This window comes from Coregonus clupeaformis, chromosome 30 (genome assembly GCF_020615455.1).
Source record: "Coregonus clupeaformis isolate EN_2021a chromosome 30, ASM2061545v1, whole genome shotgun sequence".
In the NCBI taxonomy this organism is placed as follows: Eukaryota; Metazoa; Chordata; class Actinopteri; order Salmoniformes; family Salmonidae; genus Coregonus; species Coregonus clupeaformis.
The window spans coordinates 1902983-1922894 of NC_059221.1; the positions used below are offsets into that span (position 1 = coordinate 1902983).

The 19912-nt window shown below is 44.6% G+C and overlaps 1 protein-coding gene across 1 annotated transcript; it reads right to left on the minus strand.

Moving 5' to 3' along the window:
• Window positions 1-1665: 1665 nt before the first annotated feature.
• Window positions 1666-18662, minus strand: LOC121545477 (transketolase-like). The gene is made up of 14 exons (XM_041856029.2): window positions 18268-18662; window positions 16351-16468; window positions 14714-14827; window positions 13051-13148; window positions 10103-10294; window positions 9877-9995; window positions 8889-9085; window positions 8565-8729; window positions 7265-7421; window positions 6521-6651; window positions 4247-4330; window positions 4001-4094; window positions 3396-3518; window positions 1666-2272 (listed from the first exon to the last, which is right to left on the minus strand). Exons 1-14 carry the CDS (start codon window positions 18372-18374, stop codon window positions 2085-2087), a joined length of 1887 nt encoding a protein of 628 aa, XP_041711963.2. The 5' UTR covers window positions 18375-18662; the 3' UTR covers window positions 1666-2084.
• Window positions 18663-19912: the final 1250 nt, after the last annotated feature.

Genomic DNA, 19912 nt, shown 5'->3' on the forward strand with positions numbered 1-19912 from the left:
CCAAGTCAGATCGGGGACCCGAACCAGCGATCTATCGGCCACCGGCCCAAGCTCCCAACCGCCAGGCCACGAACCAGCCAACCCCCCCCCAACCAATTTTATAGTTAACTGCAGGGTAATGTAAAGGTTGTGTTTTTTTAAAGATCCAATACATAATATGATACACATCATAATTAGGTTTTAGTCCAGAGGCCAGAAAAGTTAATTCGATCTTCAATGAGACCTTGCAGGGATCTAGCTTGCAGACTTAATATAAAACTTGAGTCATTGGCATACCTGGACACCTTTGTTTTTAAGCCTTGGATTTCTAATCCTCTAATATTGTTATTTGATCTGATTTTAATAGCTAGCATTTCGATGGCCATAACGAATAGATATGGTGAGTGTGGACACCCTTGTTTAACTCCTCTTGACAGTTTAAAACTCTCTGAGAAGAACCCACTATTGGCTATTTTACACCTGGGGTTGCTATACATTACTTTTACCCATTGAATAAGAGACTCACCGAAATTAAAAATATGGAGGCGTTTATATATAAAATCCAGACTTACTTTATCAAAGGCCTTTTCAAAATCTGCTATGAATACCAAGCCTGACTTCTTAGGTATTTCATGTTGTTCTATTATTTATAGTAGTTGTCGTATATTATCTCCAATGTATCGTTCATGTAAAAACCTGTCTGATCAGGATGAACAATACCTGGTAAAACCTTTTTATTCTGAGTGCTATGCATTTCGCTAGTATTTTTGCATCACAACATTGAAGTGTCAGAGGCCTCCAGTTGTTTAGATGGACTGGATCTTTATATTTGCCATCTGGGTCTTGTTTTAATAATAGTGAATCAGACCTTCCTGCTGAGTACCTGACAGACTACCATTTCTATAGGAGTAGTAAAACAAGCTAATAATTGAGCTTTGAGTATATAAAAAAAGGCTTGATATACCTCTACCGGTATGCCATCAAGCCCTGGGGTTTTCCAGACTGAAAGGATATAATAACCTCAAAAAGTTATTCCTCTGTAATTTGGCCTTCACACTGATCCTTTTGTGGATTTTTATTTTGGGGGAAATTATTTCCTTAAAGTATTTGTCATTCAGAGGGTGAGAATGAGACCGAAAAGAAAACATCTGCTTAAAATATTTAGCTTCCTCTTTTAAAATATAATTAGGAGAATCATGGATGACTCCGTCTTTAGTAACAAGCTTCTGCAAATTATTTTTGGTAGCGTTCCTGTGTTGGAGATTCAGGAAGAAATTGGTGCATTTTTCTCCATATTCCATCCAGTTTGCATTGTTTTTGTAATAGATTTCATTAGCTCATTGTTGAATAAGTTCCTCCAGTTCTTTTTGTTTTTCCTCTAACTTGTTTTGTATCTCTGTAGTACCGTTTTTATGGCTATCTACCTGTACTATTAGTTCCTGTATTTCCCACGTTAGTCTTCTCTCTTTAGACAGAAACTGTGTGAAAATTCTGTAAGAGTTATGTGAAGGCCAAATAGATAATGGTCCGATCGCATTCTGTCTCCATTCTATGTCTGTGTGTTGCTATGTAGGCTATGCTCTGTAGGTGTGTGTGTGAATGAATGTGTATGATGGTATTTGATTATGGACATGAAATCATGAAAGAACAAGTCAATACGTATGAAACAACTATCAGACTGGAGGGTTGTGAACAAACCATTCCTTTATTGGTGTGAAGTCCCAGTCAGGATGAGGGGCTAAAAACAGTGCTCTATACCAGACCCATGTCCACTCACACACTCGCTCACGTGGGGTACAGGGTGTGTCGCATCAAAATGTGAGAGAATCAGACTTTTTTTCTTTCAAAAAAACGTTCACCTCACTCAGACTACAGCAGTACTCATGACTTTCTCTGGGATGGGGTCGAGTGTAGGGGAGTGGGGTACTGAACTTACAAGGGGCCAGGTCACGGGTCAAAACCACATCAATGACAGTTAACAGAAATACCATATTCGCCGATTCTTTGATTTATACTTCTTATTCCCGGAGAGCGGGTGTGGCCAGAAGTGCTTTCCTGATGACGTTTCCATGACAATAGCATGTTGCAGTGGCACTGGTAGTGGTCTACTTGGCGTTGACGGAGCTGCTGAGCATCTTGCGGACAGCCTGCGCAATGGCGTCGCGGTCGATGCCGAAGATCTTGAGGAGCTCGGTGGGTTTGCCGCTGCGGGGGACGTGGGCCACGGCCATTCGGTGCACATTGAAGCCGGTCTCATTCACCACGGCAGAACACACCGCATCCCCCAGGCCACCTAAAGAATTATGACCACATGTCAGTCAATCACATTTATATAGCCTTTTTACAACTAAATAAAACCTAAAATGCAAGAGTACATAGTGCTATTTTCTGGGTCTTCTTAGCATTTGCGCACAAGTTTGTCCTAAGACTCCATGTCACATATGCTCTCCTTCTCTAAATCTTTTGAGCCTGTCTTGCTGAGCTGTCTTTGTTTGTGCAGTTTAGCTCCACTGTGCTGTACAGAATGTACAGTAGCTGGCCAGTCAGTCCAATCTATACATCGGCTTTGTCTTCCACTCCACTGACACTGTAACATTGTCACCTCCACAGCCCACTGAGTCTTGATCCTCCCTGACAGGCCTGCCACCACCTTCTCATTGACTGACCATCAGGCCGGGGTTGGCGAAGGGGGGCCAGGGGCGAGAGAGGGCGTTCCCCCACTCTACTTTAGTAGCCATCTGCACTATGGGGGTCCTTGAGGTCTGGGCCTCTCCATATAGCCCCCTCTAACCCCCTTACCACAGCCTCCCCCCTTCCTCTCCCTCACACACTGTCTTCCCACCCCTATGGCTCTGAGTGGATGCCCCAACCCCCACGTCGCCCATGCATGCACACCTGTCATAATGCACTATTCATGCTCATGTGTAGACGGGGAATGGAAGTGGGGGTTGGAGGTTGTCAGGGCATGGCTTCTGCACGGCTGTGTTTACTCCTTTCTTTGTTTAGTTCCGTCAACAGACTGTATAAATCCCAACGGACAAATAAGGCAACTGTGCCAAAATAAACACCCACACATTCTTCGACTTGTGTTCTTCCCCCTTCCTGTTATCTAGGTCAGTGAAAACCCAAAGGCCAGAGCAGAGCTGAAATTCAAAAACACTGAGGGATGATACTCTCTTCTCCTCCTCCTCCTGCACATGCTCAAATACTGCAGTCTTGACACTTTGCAATTTCAGAGAAAGAGTTTGTCCGCAGGCTTAGAGATTTAAGAACTGATACAAATCATGGGAATGCCTCACAACTGCATAATGTTCTATCTAAAACTTCATAGCTCAGTGCCCATTGCCATATATTTTATTCCACTGGAATAAGATAACCTGAGTTCAGAAAGCAGACTGTGTGTGCAGAGTACCCACCCTCATAGTAGTGGTCCTCTACTGTGACTATGCGGCCCCTGGTGGCCTTGGCGTGTTCGATGATGGTCTTGGAGTCCAGAGGCTTGATGGTGAAAGGGTCAATAACTCGAATGTTGATCCTCTCTGAGAGAGAAACAGAGCATTTGATCATATAATGAACTACAGAAGAGGACATACAATACTCGTTGCTCAATATTAATCAAAATGTATTCAGTTCAAACCATGGTGTATCATCTATTCAGCCAACACCAGGTAAACAGTAGAGATGAATCAACAGACTTCTACAGTGCTAGAGACAGATGCAAGGAGTACTCTGGCTCTGTTGTTGGGGTGCAAATGCTTATTAGAGTGTCACCATCAGCCACTACTGTTGGCATATAACCCCAGATCATGATGAATGGTCCAATGCCTTAGTGGGACAAGTCTCACAACAAAGTCTCAGTATGCGTGTGTGTGTGTGTGCATGCATGCGTGTGTTATTCGGATTATGTTGATGCCCATCAGTCCCTGGGTGACGAGCACATTTCCTGACAGCGAATGTAGACTATAGAACATTGAGTTCCAGTGATGGATCTATGTAACTTTCCGAAATTATGGTTCTGTACCTTTCTTTAGCATTTCAGCAGCTGCCAGTGCCTCATGTAGGGTCACGCCCGCTCCGATCACTGTCACATGATCATCGTTGGTCTTGTACACAACCTGACGGACATGGGATGGAGGTTTCTATTATCTAGGCATATTTCTATTTTAAATAATTTAGCAAGCATGTTAGTACTATAAGAAAGTGTTATACTGTAAGCCTTATATTAGTCATTGTGTATAGTACATCTCAGATATAATTGTCTCCATACCTTTGCCTGTCCCACATGGAAGTCTTCATTGCTGTTGTAAAGAATGGTGTTCTCTGGGCGACTGGTTCTGATGAAACACACACCCTGAAACAGAGATTAAACATGTCAATCAGCCTCTGGACTTTCATTACCTTGTCATTTGTCAGACAGGTTTATTAAACAGAGACTCAGCCATACTCAGCAGCTGTGTGAACCAAATATATTGTAGAGTTAGCGCATAGCATGAGGCAGATGTGATAGAGGGGGTTCTGGGTGCAGGTTAGCATTTTTTGTCATGAATATTTTTCTGGAGGCAGCTCTGCAGAGTGGTTACTAGCTGGCACAGCCACAAAGTCACAGCTACAGGACTGTTTCGCTAGCACAGACTGGAATATGTTCCGGGATTCATCCGATGGCATTGAGGAGTATACCACATCAGTCACCGGCTTCATTAATAAGTGCATGGATGACGTCGTCCCCACAGTGACCGTACGTACAGTACATATCCCAACCAGAAGCCATGGATTACAGGCAACATCTGCACTGAGCTAAAGGCTAGAGCTGCCGCTTTGAAGGAGTGGGACACTAATCCGGATGCTTATAAGAAATCCCGCTACGCCCTCCGACAAATCATCAAACAGGCAAAGCATCAATACAGGACTAAGATCGAATCCTACTACACCGGCTCTGACGCTTGTTGGATGTGGAAGGGCTTGCAAACTTCACGGATTATAAAGGGAAACACAGCCGCGAGCTGCCTAGTGACGCGAGGCTACCAGGCGAGCTAAATGCCTTCTATGCTCGCTTCGAGGCAAGCAACACTGAACCATGCATGAGAGCACCAGCTGTTCCGGAAGACTGTGTGATCATGACTGTGTGTAGCCGATGTGAGTAAGACCTTCAAGTAGGTTAACATCCACAAGGCCGGAGGGCCAGACAGATTACCAGGATGCATACTCAGAGCATGCGCTGACCAGCTGTGTTCTTAGTCCCCTCCTGCGCTCCCTGTTCACCCACGATTGCGTGGCCACGCACGACTCCAACACCATCATTAAGTTTGCCGATGACACAACGGTGGTAGGCCTGATCACCGACGATGATGAGGCAACGTATAGGGAGGAGGTCAGAGACTTGGCAGTGTGGTGCCAGGACAACAACCTCTCCTTCAACGTCAGCAAGACAAACGAGCTGATCGTGGACTACAGGAAACGGAGGGCAGAGCACGCCCCCATTCACATCGACGGGGCTGTAGTGGAGCGGGTCGAGAGCTTCAAGTTCCTTGGTGTCCACATAATTAAGGAATTATCATGGTCCAAACACACCAACACAGTTGTGAAGAGGGCACGACAACGCCTATTCCCCCTCAAAAAGTTATACAGCTGCACCATCGAAGGCATCCTGACTGGTTGCATCACTGCTTGGAATGGCAACTGCTTGGCATCCGACTGCAAGACGCTACAGAGGGTAGTGCGTACGGCCCTGAACATAACTGAGGCCAAGCTTCTTGCCACCCAGGACCTCTATACCAGGCTGTGTCAGAGGAAGGCCCTAACAATTTTCAAAGACTCCAGCCACCCAAGTCATAGATTCTTCTCTCTGCTACCGCACGGCAAGCAGTACCGGCGTGCCAAATCTGGGACCAAAAGGCTCCTTGACAGCTTCTACCTCCAAGCCAAAAAGACTGCTGACATAAGACTGCTGAACAGTTAATCAAATGGCTACCCGGACTATTTGCATTGACCCCCTTAATTGATTATTCTTTATTATAATTTTTTGCACTGACTCTCTTGCACAGACTCGATGTACACTCACCGGACTCTACCCACACACTCACACATACTACACTGACATTCCAACACACTCACATATGCTGCTACTCTCTGTTTATTATCTATGCATAGTCACTTTATCCCTTCCTACATGTACATATTACCTCAACTAACCCGTACCCCTGCACATTGACTCGGTACCGGTACTCCCTGTATATAGCCTCGTTATTGTTGTTTTATTGTGTTACTATATTTCCTTTAGTTTATTTAGCAAATGTTTCTTACTTTTTTTTAAAACTCTGCATTGTTGGTTAAGGGCTCGCATGTGACAAATAAAATTGTATTTGATCAAATCAGATTTTAAACCTAACCATAACCACAGTGCTAACCCTAACCTTACATTTTTGTTTTCATGGATTTTTACAATATAGCCAGTTTTGATTTTGCAGCTGGCCTATCTAAGGGGAAAATCGCTAAGTTCTGCCTCCAGGACAAGACAATAAACGTCAACCTGCATACTGGGTACCTTTGTGTTGGCGGCCAGCTCCACAGCTTTCTCAGTGGAGACACCGTCGCTAGGGTAGAAAACAGTTGCCGTGGGAATGGCTCTGAACATGGCAATGTCTTCAAGGCCCATCTGAGAAGGACCATCCTCTCCTAGAACACACACAAATGCACACATACACACGTAGATACACAAACACGCACGCAAGTCACACACAATAGCATTTGGGGTGTTTGGGGCGGCTAAAAGTTAAAGTTACAGGACTGGCATGCGTTCAGTGGGGCGAGTCGGCGTGGGCATGCAATGTACCTGAGGAACCAAAAGGGAACCTGGCCGCCCCGCCACAACCACTTCCATGACACAGAGAGAGAGAGGGGGAGGGAGGAAACGAGTGCTGGCCGGAGCCACACTGATACAGTAGTAGATGGACGGAAGATGTGAAGAAACAAAATCAAAATTCAGGATTCAGGAAATAATACAGGATTACTACAAGGGAACGATTCAACCCAATGCAAGAGTGTTACCAAAATTTGCAATTGAAACCAACTGAAGACAAAGACCTTCCTCGACTAAACAGTGTTAGGGGAAGCACTGTGTTAACACTGTGTGACAGTAAGCCAAGTCTTCTGCAGTGGGCTGTATCGGTCCCAGAGGAACAAGCGCTGAGAGCTACGTCAGGTTAGGATCACAGTGTGGAAGTCACAGGGGTCACTACACAGACAGGTCATTAGGGGGGTGGGGTCAAAGGTCAGTGGGAGGACTGACCGATGGACACGCCGCAGTGGGAGCCACACAGATTGATGTTGCTCTCGGAGATGGCAGCCATGCGGAGCTGGTCGTAGGCACGTGTGAAGAATGTGGCGAAGGTGCTGGCGAACACCACGTTACGATCCCGCGTGGCACAGCCCACCGCAATGCTCACCTGACAGAAGAGGAAAGAGAGGATAGGGAAAGGAGAGTAAAAGCCTGAGCAACTTGTGTTCTCAAATTCTGCCCAAAGTATCTCACATTCCTTAGACGCATAAGGAGGGAGCCATCATCTTTCAATTCATATGGGAGAAATGTGATGTTTGTGCCATTTCATTTCCTGTTAGCCCTGAGAAAGCCCTTTCCCCTGTTCCCCATGAGGCCTTGCTAAGGGGATGGGGCCTGTGTGAGACAGTAGTTTAAAGCAATCATTGTCAGTGAGAGTTTTTACTCAATAAAATACACTATGTTGGTGGTTTAAACAATGCCATGTACATTAAGTACAGCAAAGCACAGTGTGTCGTTAGCTAGCATAGAGCATCATTGTTGTCACTGACAAACAAGACATTTAAAAAGCCAACAGAGCATTAAATGCTCCAATCCCTTAATAATATTAATATCTGATGTGACAGCATGACGAGGGTAATTAATGAATCTAAATAACATCGGAACTATATTTGACTCCTCTATCGTGTGTGTGGGAGTCAACGAGACACAGGCCACAATACAGCATCATTAAACCTGCTAATGATGCCTCAAAGAACTGCTACTGGAACCCTGCAGAGACATTACTAATGATTAGGAGGTCGGGCCCATATCCACAAAGCGTCTCAGAGTAGATGCTGATCTAGGATCTGTCCATATCATCTTATTCATTCTGATCTAAAAGGCTAAACTGATCCTAGATCAGCACTCCTACTCTGACACTTTGTGGATACGGGCCCTGGTCTCTTAGCCAACCAGGCAGGAGGAGTAGAAGGAGGGGGTAGCACTGTGTGTGCCAGAGGTGAATAATTCAGATATGAGGGTGGAAAGAAAAAGCCGCTTTTAGACTATAGTGACGGATAAAGTGGAATTGCGTCATTCTACAGTCGTTCAAATACAAAGACGTAGGCCTACAGTATGAATGGTTTGGATGGAACTTTGATGGTCATTTTGGGTTGACGTCAACAACAGCTTATCATTGTTGTTTGTTGGTACTTTTTTGAAGAGACGTTAACTACCTTTTATGAAGATTTTGTGATCAGTACACTTTAGTTCACCCTACTAGACCTAGAATCAGGTCAGATATGTGGCACTGGGTGTCAGCTGAGCTTACCATGTTCTGCTCAGCGATGTAGCACTCAACGTAGCGGTCGGGGTGCTCGTTCTTAAAGAGCTCAGAGAAGGTGGAGTTCTTGGTGTCTCCATCCAGAGCCACCACATGCTCGTTGTAGCGGCCCAGCTTAGCCAGAGCCATGCCATAGGCCTTCCGCGTGGCAATCTGCAGCCAAACACAACCAATGGGTTAGTTAATTAAAACACAGTTCAATGTAGTAGTCCACCACCATTCATTCTCTCTGTCTTAGAGCATCTCTCTCTCTCAAACGCTCTTGCTCTTTCTGTCAAGTACACACATGCATGCACGCACGCACGCACACACCTTTTCTCCGAGTTTGTAGCTGGGTGCGCTGGGCATGTGGACGTTGCGCAGGCTGACGGGTGGGGAGTCCTCGGTGGGCGTAGCGGGGTACAGGCGCTTGGTGCTGTTCATGATGCGCGCCTGGATGTCCTTCATCACCCCCTCAGCCATCTCCTTGGGCAGGGGCTTCCCATGCCAGCCCATCTTGTCCTCCGCAGCTACAACACACACAGAGAACATGATGAAATACATACACAGACAGAGACACACACAGACACACTTATCATCAGAGATGTCACACTACCTCACGCATAGCAAATACGCCTTTAGTATATCAGCAATGCAAAAATGGGTGTAAATCTGCTTATGTTTTATGTGTTATCTGTTTGACATGATATCAGTATCAAGATGTCATAAATTACATATTCCTCAACACTCCATTCTCGCATCACAAAGCCTTACACACGAGTAGCCGTCAAAGACCATTCTATAGGTCAGGGTTCCACTTCAAAAGACATATGCTTATGACAACAGGCAGACAAAGGCCAGTGATCTGAGTATATCCTACACATTCTGAGGGATTACTAGGCTGCTGCAGCAGAAGCTTTAAAGCACTGCCTGGATTACCACAGGTTTAGGTGCCCCTCATAGAGAAGACAGGGAGGGCTGAGTTGGGTCTATCAGACTTTACCCATTTTAAGGGACAGGCACAGACTAAACCTTTGTGATTTTAGGATTAGCGTGGTCTGGTAGTAGGTATTCATGACAAAGCAGCACCCGAGTACCACAGATATGTTTGAATGTGAAGGGTAGAGTGGAGTCTGTCAGTATCACAATGAAGCTGTGTTGGTACATTGGTGTATTGCATGAAAGGCGTTGCTGCTGGTATAGTATTAGGGTTTGGTTAGTCTCTGGGTGTACCTGTCTGTACGAGTGTATCAGTACATGTACCTATAGAGGAGCATGGGATTGGGTACCTGTAGAAATGTGTGTGTGTTACTGTAGGTACCTGGGATTCCTTTGCCCTTGATGGTTTTGGCAATGATGGCAGTGGGCTGGTGACGGGGTTGGCTCAGAACCTTGGTCAACTCCTCCACACTGTGCCCGTCCACAATGATGGCATTCCACCTACAAACATACTATTCATTTATTGGTGCCAATACCTGGTGGGAGTAATTTACCCACTTTCATGGTCTCTAGGACACGCATTTTCTAGGCCTTCTCCAAATCCTCACCCGAAGGCCTCGCAGCGTTTCTGGTACTTCTCCACATGGTGCTGCAGGGGAGCTGGGTCACTCTGACCCAAACGGTTGATGTCCAGGATAGCCACTAGGTTGTCCAACTGGTAGTAGGAGGCGAAGGACATGGCCTCCCACACAGAGCCCTCAGACATCTCCCCATCACCCAGCAGGCAGTACACATTGTAGCTACAGAGGGACAAACAGACAGAGGGAAAAACAGAAAGACAGACAGACGGACAGGGGCAATTAGAGGCTTAAAACATCACAGCAGCCAAGCTTTTATAAAAAGTAATAAACAAGTAAAGTTATACGACTAACATAAATGACTAATCCACAATTTTCAATAAATTGCCACCTAATGGCTAAGGGGATGAAATGTAACACAAAAGAGCAGAACAATAACAATCTCTCCCTCATCATTGCCTCCCCTCGCGGCGTAACATTTTCCACACAACCCCCTCCCTTCATCTTCGAATGAGCCTCCCTCCCCCACACAGTGCGAACAGGAACAGTTGACCCCACCCTCCTCGGCTTGGAGCTCCGATCACCCTGCATGGTAACAGGGCCTGACAGCTTTCCACTCAAATAGACACATTGTCATTAAAGCGAGAAGATAGACTGAGACATGGCAAATTAAGGCACGCATTCCGAGCCGGACCGCCTGGGGAAGAAAAGCATTCCAGAGCCCAGAGAGGGATCCACAAAACACCTGGTCCAGATCCCGCTTAACATCCCCTCTCCCGGTTACTCTCGTTTACTTTCGCCTCAGGGGAGCAGCAGCACCACTTACTACCCACAGAAAGACTTCCCTGCACCAACACACTGTCAAAAACGGTGAAAAATTCCTCATTTTCACAGTATTAAGTCTTGCCATGCCAAATCAATTGCTGGCTGTCAAGGCTATGCCAATAGGGCATAAGGTCTGGGCAAAAGCCCTACTCTTAAGACAACACACACACACAATGGAGGGGGGATCTGAGGCAACCCTTCAAATGTGCATACCGGTGAGTGTGTGGCTTAAAACAACACACTGGGGAACGTATCCTACACATTCTGAGGGATTACTGGGCTGCTAAAGCACTAAAGCACTGCCCGGATAAGGCCGGGGTTTGGGTGCCCCTCGTTACACACCTCTAAACGTGCCAGGATAACCTTGCAGTTTAACCTTTAACTGAACCTTCTATTTAAACAGGTACATAATTGAGAATAACCAATATTCATTCACTCACTCTCTCCCCGGGTGAGAATATTATAGAGGTGAGAAGAGAACAAATCATACAGACACCTCACACTGAGCCCTCAGGCTGGTCTGGCTTACATAGAACCAAAGAAAGGGAAATGTTGTCTTAATGCACGCCCTCCTGAACCTGCGCCAAATTGTTTTACGTTCTGCTTTGATTTTGTTTAGCTAAAGCATGGATAATCATATTCAAACTCTCCATTTACTAAATCAAATAAACACAGTGAATGAAACAGGGTACTGTAAGCGTGAGGCTTTAAAGCTGTAATGATGTGGCATTTTGACTTGCTAATCCTCCTGCTGTGTATCTGACACATTCACTCATTTGATTCATAGAACACTCTCTTTATCCGGGACCCTGGCCTATGCATGTAGGGCTGTGTATTTTGGGGTCACAGACTGTAATAGGAAGATTGTGTAATTAAAGCAGTCATACATACAGACAAGTCACAGTTGGGGCTGGATGCTACAGTAGCTCACTTTGACGAGCTGTTCTGAGCACTGGAGCACACGCACACACTAACTACTTTTTCCCAGAGAGAGACACACACTACCTACTTTTTCCCAGAGAGAGACACACACTACCTACTTTTTCCCAGAGAGAGACACACACTAACTAACTACTTCTTCCCAGAGAGAGACACACACTCACTAACTACTTTTTGAGAGAGAGCGAGAGAGAGAGTGAGAGAGAGAGAGAGAGAGAGAGAGAGGGCAGTATGGAAAGAGGGTGCAAAAGAGAGGGTGTGAGGGAAAGCGAGGGAGAGAGCAAGGGGTAGTAGTGAGAGAAAAGAAGAGAGGAGTGGTTAAGCGCAAGAGAGGGAGAAGAGGGCGGCTCTCTCGCAGCCCTGATTATTAGAGCAGAAAAATTGACTGAACACAAAATGCAGAGAAGGCGTGGCCAACCCATCACACGTATACATTCTACGGCAGACTGCTCTGTTATACGGATCAAAAATGAAACCAGAGAATAGCAACAAACAAAAAAAATCACAATATCTCTAATAAAACATTTCAAAGTCTATCTGTAACCCCAAAGTACAGCTCAGCTATCCTACTGTTATAGCTTTGTATAGGGATTCAGATATGAAGGTGAATCTGCTTTGTCATATGCAGATTGCCATAGACAGCATTCTAGGCTCCATTGTTTGCCAGTGTTGCCACGTGGCCGTTCTAGAACAGACCTCGTCTCTCACAACAAAGACGCTGGCTTCCAAACCATATTGAGTGGTGAAACGGCCAACCTGTCTCCACAACACCACATACAACATCAGCTATGGCTGTCAGCCAGTGTCTACTCTCCTGAGAGGAGGTGAAATGTCAGATGTACTTACTGTTTGCAGTGTGCAACATGAGTATAGGTGTGTGTATTGTGTGCATGCAAGCTTTTGTCTATGAATGGGTCTCTCTATGCCTATGCGTTGCAAAGTATCACTGTATGTTCATAGTAGGTGTGTCTGATTTATCTAATTGCACATATTTCCTTGTACATGCTCCCCTTTGTCGATTCCCAATGCTATGTATTGTAATTATTTGTGTTTGTGTGTTGGTCTATCTGTCTGTGTTCTGGTGTAGCCAGACAACGTATGATCATGCAAATAAACCATGACCTTAGAGGGGTGTCGAGCATCTCACTGAGTTATGTGCTAAACTCCATATTATGTGCCGAGGTGTGCGTGTGTGTGGGGGAATGTTCTATCACCTGGCCTTGTCAAAGTATTTCCCAGTGTAGGCCATCCCGCAGGCAGCCCCCAGACCCTGTCCAAGAGAGCCGGTGGCCACATCCACAAATTGCTGCTTCTGTTAACACACATAAATACACACAAATGTTAAGACATTACAAAAACACGTCGTAGCACATACAACATGCATAAACATGAATTACACCAACAAACACACATTACACCTTAAATAAAGTAATCAAACATTACACAAATTATGCAGTTAAACATTGCACAGACATCTATTTGCACACAAAGACTAACTACTCAGTCATAACACACCCACATTCAGTCTGTGGCACGCACATTACCATCACAATCATATACAAATCCAATTTTATTTTTCACATGCGCCGAATACAACTGGTGAAGACTTTACTGTGAAATGCTTACTTACGAGCCCTTTCCCAACAATGCAGAGTTAAAAAATAAAAACCAAATAGTAACAAAAGAGGAATAAAATAAAATACACAAGAATGGAGCTATATACAGGGAGTACCAGTATCAAATCAATGTGGAGCTATATACAGGGAGTACCAGTATCAAATCAATGTGGAGCTATATACAGGGAGTACCAGTATCAAATCAATGTGGAGCTATATACAGGGAGTACCAGTACCAGATCAATGTGGAGCTATATACAGGGAGTACCAATACCAAATCAATGTGGAGCTATATACAGGGAGTACCAGTACCAGATCACAGTACAGCCCAGGGCTGTGGTCCTCTGTAGCTCAGCTGGTAGAGCACGGCGCTTGTAACGCCAAGGTAGTGGGTTCGATCTCCGGGACCACCCATACACAAAAAAAATGTACGCACGCATGACTGTAAGTCGCTTTGGATAAAAGCGTCAGCTAAATGGCATACTATAATGTGGAGCTATATACAGGGAGTACCAGTACCAGATCAATGTGACGAGATGCAAGGTGTTTGAGGTAGATACTGTTCACAAAACACACACACTTCTTCCTCTCAAACACACTTCCTAAATATACACATTCATTCAGTGCTCATGGTAACTGCTCAACAGGGTAAATCAACGTGGTCCTCTGTAGCTCAGCTGGTAGAGCACGGCGCTTGTAACGCCAAGGTAGTGGGTTCGATCCCCGGGACCACCCATACACAAAAATGTATGCACGCATGACTGTAAGTCGCTTTGGATAAAAGCGTCTGCTAAATGGCATATTATTATTATAAGTATTAGGTGAAGAGGCACTGAATCTTAGTTAAGGGAATCAGTGGGCTACTCATGTGTGTGTGAACAGAGCATTGCATTACTGTGAAATTACTATGCGTGCAGACACAGGGCCTGGGACCGCCTGTCACTGTCACACAAGCACATCTTTGTGACATAAAGTCTACACTACAGTACATAGTGGGTGTTGTGTGCTCAGACTTTCTCTCTCCAACAAGGGAATACCAGACAAGTCTGGCTTTGGAGATGAGAAGGACATGTTAGTTGTAGTTCATAAAAGACCACAGGTAACAAGCGGTCGTGGATGAACGGGTTTGTGAGGAATAAAGGGCTAAAGATAAACCAGGCTTGTGAAAGGATGACTCTCTTTGGGTTAATGGAGTTAAGAGGTTATTTGTGGACCAAACAGGGTCGTGGATTGATAGGTCACTTCCTGTTCCTGTTCTCACCGGCACAGGATGTCCCTCCAGGATGGAGTCGACCTTACGGAGGTTGAGCAGCTCGCTGTCCTTCAGGTAGCCTGCCTCGGCCCACACCGCATACAGCACCGGGGCTGCATGACCCTGGAAGAGGGAGAACGAGCGAGAGGGACACAGAGAGAGAGAGAACGGTCTCACAGATACAAGTTACTCTTAGACTTCATTGAGTAGTAGAAAGAGACTTTGTTACCATCACACACAGACATGACCTCATTCAGACAGAACATACACAACGGGGCCTTAGCTAATGCAAGCACACTTCAATAATTTACTACAACCACCTTTCATAGCAGAGCTGTTATTCCCTATGTTAGACTCTCACATACAGTATCACACTCTGTGCCTGGACCACTTTCAGTTCTGGGATTGGGAACATGATCCCAAATGTTATTCCTTCCACATCTCCAAATTAATTAAACTCCAGTAGTCTCAATAGGATTACATTCACGCCTCTCGGTCAGTCTCCTAAAGCAGTGGTTCCCAAACTGTGGAACTCAGTCAGGCTTTCAACTTACTCTTTAAAAGTTGTAATAATATAACGCACAAGGTGCAATTTCAAAATTGGTTAGTGCAACAGCAGTTTTCCTCTTGTTATGTCAATCATAGAGCGCTATTTATAACTTGTCAGAAATGTCCAGTTGACCAACTAGCCCATGTCAGCTAACATTGACGCGGGATGTTCCCCAATGATGAAAGTGGGGCATGAGTGAAAAAGTTTGGGAAGCACTGTCCTAAAGGGTCCCAGGTCCCAGGGCCAGATTACATGCTTACTCTACATTGGGCCTTTAAGAACTATAATCATACGGCTGGCTCTTCCCAGTACTGGCCAATGCAATCTGACTGGTTAAAATCCTATGAATATACAACTGTCCATCCATTCATCAGGTTGTTTTTTGGAAATGGGATTATTTTGATACAATGCCCTGGTGCTGGCTGAGGGCCCTAACCACACTCTCAATCTACTGAACGATCTGGCCTTAATGGCCATGTACTCTTATAATCTCCACCCAGCACAGCCAGAAGAGGCCACGCCTCAGAGCCTGGTTCCTCTCTAGGTTTCTTCCTAGGTTCCAGCCTTTCTAGGGAGTTTTTCCTAGCCACTTTGCTTCTGCATCTGCATTGCTTGCTCTCTGGGGTTTTAGTCTCGGTTTCTGTATAAGCACTTTGTGATAACTGCTGATGTAAAAAGGGCTTTATAAATGCATTTGATTGATTGACAAACTTGACTAAACTGTATCTGAGGCTAATGAGGCTGCTATAGTAGGTCTGACCTTAGAGGTGAACATGGAGGCTCTGCTTTAGAATGGATTTGGCTGACAAGACTGATTAAGGCACGGGACTGAGACTGGTACATCTAGACACCTCAAATTCAACTTTGGACCTCAAAGCCAGTTCCACTGTATTTTTTTATTGTTCCCCTCTAATCAGGGTCTGATTTAGACGTGGGACACCAGGTGGGTGCAATTCATTATCAGGTAGACCAGAAAACCAGCAGGCTCTGGACCCCGTAGGGTAAGAGTTGAATATCCCTGGTCTCTAGACCATAGAAATATAATCCCCATTCAAGTCAATGAGAATTATATTTCTAGACAGTGTTAGAGTGGTACCTTGGAGAGGACGAAGCGGTCATTGTTGATGTTGCGGGGGTCCTCAGGGCGGTACTTCATGGTGTTGAAGAAGAGCACAGACATGATCTCTGCCACACTGCAGCATGATGTGGGGTGTCTGGGGGACAGAGAGGACAGGACAGGGAGTCAGACCAGGACTCTGACTAACAAGCACACACACACACACACCTCCACGCGCTCAGGACACCGCAGTCTAGAGCTAGAAAGTATAACACACACACTCACCATAAATGACCTACAATCAGTATTCTATAGACTATTTCATTGCCCTCCCATATTTCCAGTAGACAGACACATTGACAGTCAGACAGACAGAGCCCAGACTTCACACACACACTGATAAAGCAGTGCACAGTCACTGTCCTGTGATGTCATCATAGGAAACAAATCCATCTTCAATGGAAGTTGATCACCCAGACTTGAACTCTGTTATTCATTCTTCATTGAGTGCAGGGCCTAGCCTACATTAGTCTGTCTGCCAACTGTAACCTTCATCTTGTAATAAAGTTGTAACACTCAATGCCTGTGAAACGTGTTATTTTCTCTCTTTTGACTTTGACTTCATATTAGTGAATTAATTCACAACAATCAATCTGCTGTCTGTTACATAAGGCAGACCGTCTTCCATACATTCAGTCAGGGTTAGACAGTTTCTCATGCAATGAGCCAGAGGAAACCATTGTGATCATTCCATTGCACTTTAGTTTTATTATAGCAGACCACAAGTACACTCCTTTCTCCTTTACTGCCAAAACTCCATGCTTGAGGTTAAATGCAAAAGACATCCAAATTAAAACAGTTTTTTTTAAAGAATCTATAACATATGAGATTCCAAACAGAGCATGCCTGTTATAATATGTCACCATAACACAGGTGCCAGGTACCCACCAGAAACGGAAACGTTTAATCAACCTGAAACGGAAAGGTGGTCAAAACAGACAAAACGTTTTAGAAATTAAATATTTACTGGATGAAATAAACAATGAACAGATGAAAGAATGAACACAAAAAATATATAGTTTAATTGTGCCTTGGACTTATTCGTTGAGGTGGAAGTATAAACATTTATTAAAAGGTTGTATCCTCAGAAATTATGGTTATTATGCCTCAATAGCATATTTTCTTTGAGCTGTTGACTATACTGTTATAAATAAGGAAATAAGAAAAACAAATGAATTAATCTCTCAGTAATATAAATAATATTTATTCTACCCCTATATCAAGGACAAGCCTGAAAAAGATTAATAGAAAGGGGAGTGATCGTCCTTGTCGCCTGACATATCATCAGCCCGTCGCAAATCGTTTCGCTCTGCGAAGAGGATGGGCAGTGGAGGCTGAATTTACGCAGGAGCGCCAGGAACGAGCGCGGTCCCTTTAGATGCGGCGGACCCGGATCCATTCCATATACTCAAAGGCCCACGTCGCCATCACGCGTAAGGACCCATTCTTTACGGAATCATATTGAATGAGTTTACGCTATCAAAAAAATTCATTCAAAAATAAATAGGCATTAAGATGCTGCACAATCGAAAAGAATGCACCTGCAACTAGTAGCCTAGTCTATTACAATGTAATAGGCTACAACATTAAAAACAAAAGTTCACAATGTTCTCTCTGCATATTATATCTATATGGTATCTGCATGGTTTAAATCCCACATTTAAGACATGTCAATGATTAATGCCATCCATTTGGAAATGGATGGCATTGAAAGGGTAGAATTAAGAATAGTAGCCTGTTCTGGGACAATGCGTAATATGCGCATAAAATGGGCACACAATGTCCGAGCCATGGCTATTACGCATGTAAACCCATCACATAGCCTGCATGGATGGACACCTCATATAACACATTTCATTTTCTTTTTAATTTAAAGCATTAAAGCATGGCGCTTACCCGCTGCCTGCAGCAGTTGTAGCCTTGATAGAGTTGATCCTGAGCCGGTTGGCGACGTTCCTAAGTGCCTGCAGGGTCTGCTGGTCGGGTTTGTGATAGTCCTCCATCTGTGAGCAATTCTGTCAAAAATACACTTCAAAAATAAAATACTGTCCGAACAATGTCAGGGTTAAGACTAGGAAAATCGCCTTCAATCTGTGCGGGGGATAGAGGCAGAGAGAATGAGTGAGAGTGGGCGTATTAGTAAGCCTATGATTGAATATGGATAATTTAGAGCAAAAAAGGAGATAAAACAGTACACTGGCTCAACGAACGCAGAGTGGGAGGGTGTGTATGTAGCAGTGCACAAAGTATGCTACATCCCAAACAGTCACGCATGGACGAAATGGGGGAGGCGGAGTTGCCAAGGCAAAGTGGACTTTAACTGCCACGCCCCCGTCGCCACTCCGCGTCACAGTCCTCCCCACACGGTCGCTCCTACAGCAGGGCCAGGGACACAGCAGGGGGCCGGCCATGTTGAGATGTAGTAGGCTACTCTCTGCTAGTGCTGTCAAAGACCAGTGGAAAGTGGATGATTGCAAATAGGCCTACTGTAAGTAATTAGCTATAATTTGGTCTCCATTGGTACAGTAGAAAACAGTGGCACACCGCAGTTTCGTGAGGCCTTGCAAAGTCAGAAATATTTGTTGTTGTTCTTGTTGTTGGGGGAAACAGCCAACTTCCTACAATTCTACACATTTTGACATGGGGTAAAGAGAAACATTTGCAGTTTTATAGATCATCTCATGCTTTTATACATTTTGCCATGAGGCTGAGAGAAAATGTTCCAGATTTAAAGCTAATTTACTGCAATTCTATACATATTGCAATGGGGCAGAGAGAAACATTTGCAATTTTATAGCTAATCTCATGCTATTCTACACATTTTGCAGGGAGGCAGAGATAAAAAATCAGCAGTTTTACAGCTAATTTCCTGTCATTCTATTTTTTTTGTTATGGTTTATGACATGTTCATATGCTATCTGGGGAGAAGGGGACTTTCTTTTCTTTTTTTTCTCCCCAGGGCTGTATGGTACATAAAGTACATTATGTCTATTCATGACCATTGGGATTGTAGTTAAATAAATAAAGAACTGCAGTGCTGAGACTGTTAAGGATGGATAGAGGGTTCACAAATTACACTGTACTAATCTAAATTAATGATAATCTATACTCCGAATGCGTTGACCTGACTCATTCAAATACACTACACTGCACCTGCCATAACCAAAATATGCCAACTGGCACCCCAGATATCCATGCTCACTCGCTTCAGTCTTTTTGCTATGCGAAATGGGGAAGAACCTGTGAACAAAAGTGGCACCATGTGCAGATTGAAAATAATAGCCACTACTATACAGTATAAAACAAAGGCTGGAAGAATGGGGCGTACTATGTGTAGTGCAGTAAAGAACACTGGCATCTGGCGACTTGGACAGACTTTGCATTAGAAATGTAATTTCCTGTCAAAAAACGTAACCTTGCTGCCCTCTAGTGACTTATTCCAGATATGCCTTGAGCCGCATCTCAATCATCCTAAATGGCAACCACTCCTTGTCTCCACCTCTCCAAATGCTATGACACCAGGGGTACATCTCAATAGTCA

What these genes read in the sequence shown, in the direction of transcription:
- LOC121545477 (XM_041856029.2), bottom strand. Translation starts at nt 18,374, where the DNA reads ATGGAGGACTATCACAAACCCGACCAGCAGACCCTGCAGGCACTTAGG. An exon ending in CAAGGGCAAAGGAATCCCAG is followed by an intron (nt 9,086 to 9,876) that starts GTACCTACAGTA and finishes TGTGTGTTGTAG; the next exon opens with CTGCGGAGGACAAGATGGGC. An exon ending in AGCTGGCCGCCAACACAAAG is followed by an intron (nt 4,331 to 6,520) that starts GTACCCAGTATG and finishes TCTCTGTTTCAG; the next exon opens with GGTGTGTGTTTCATCAGAAC.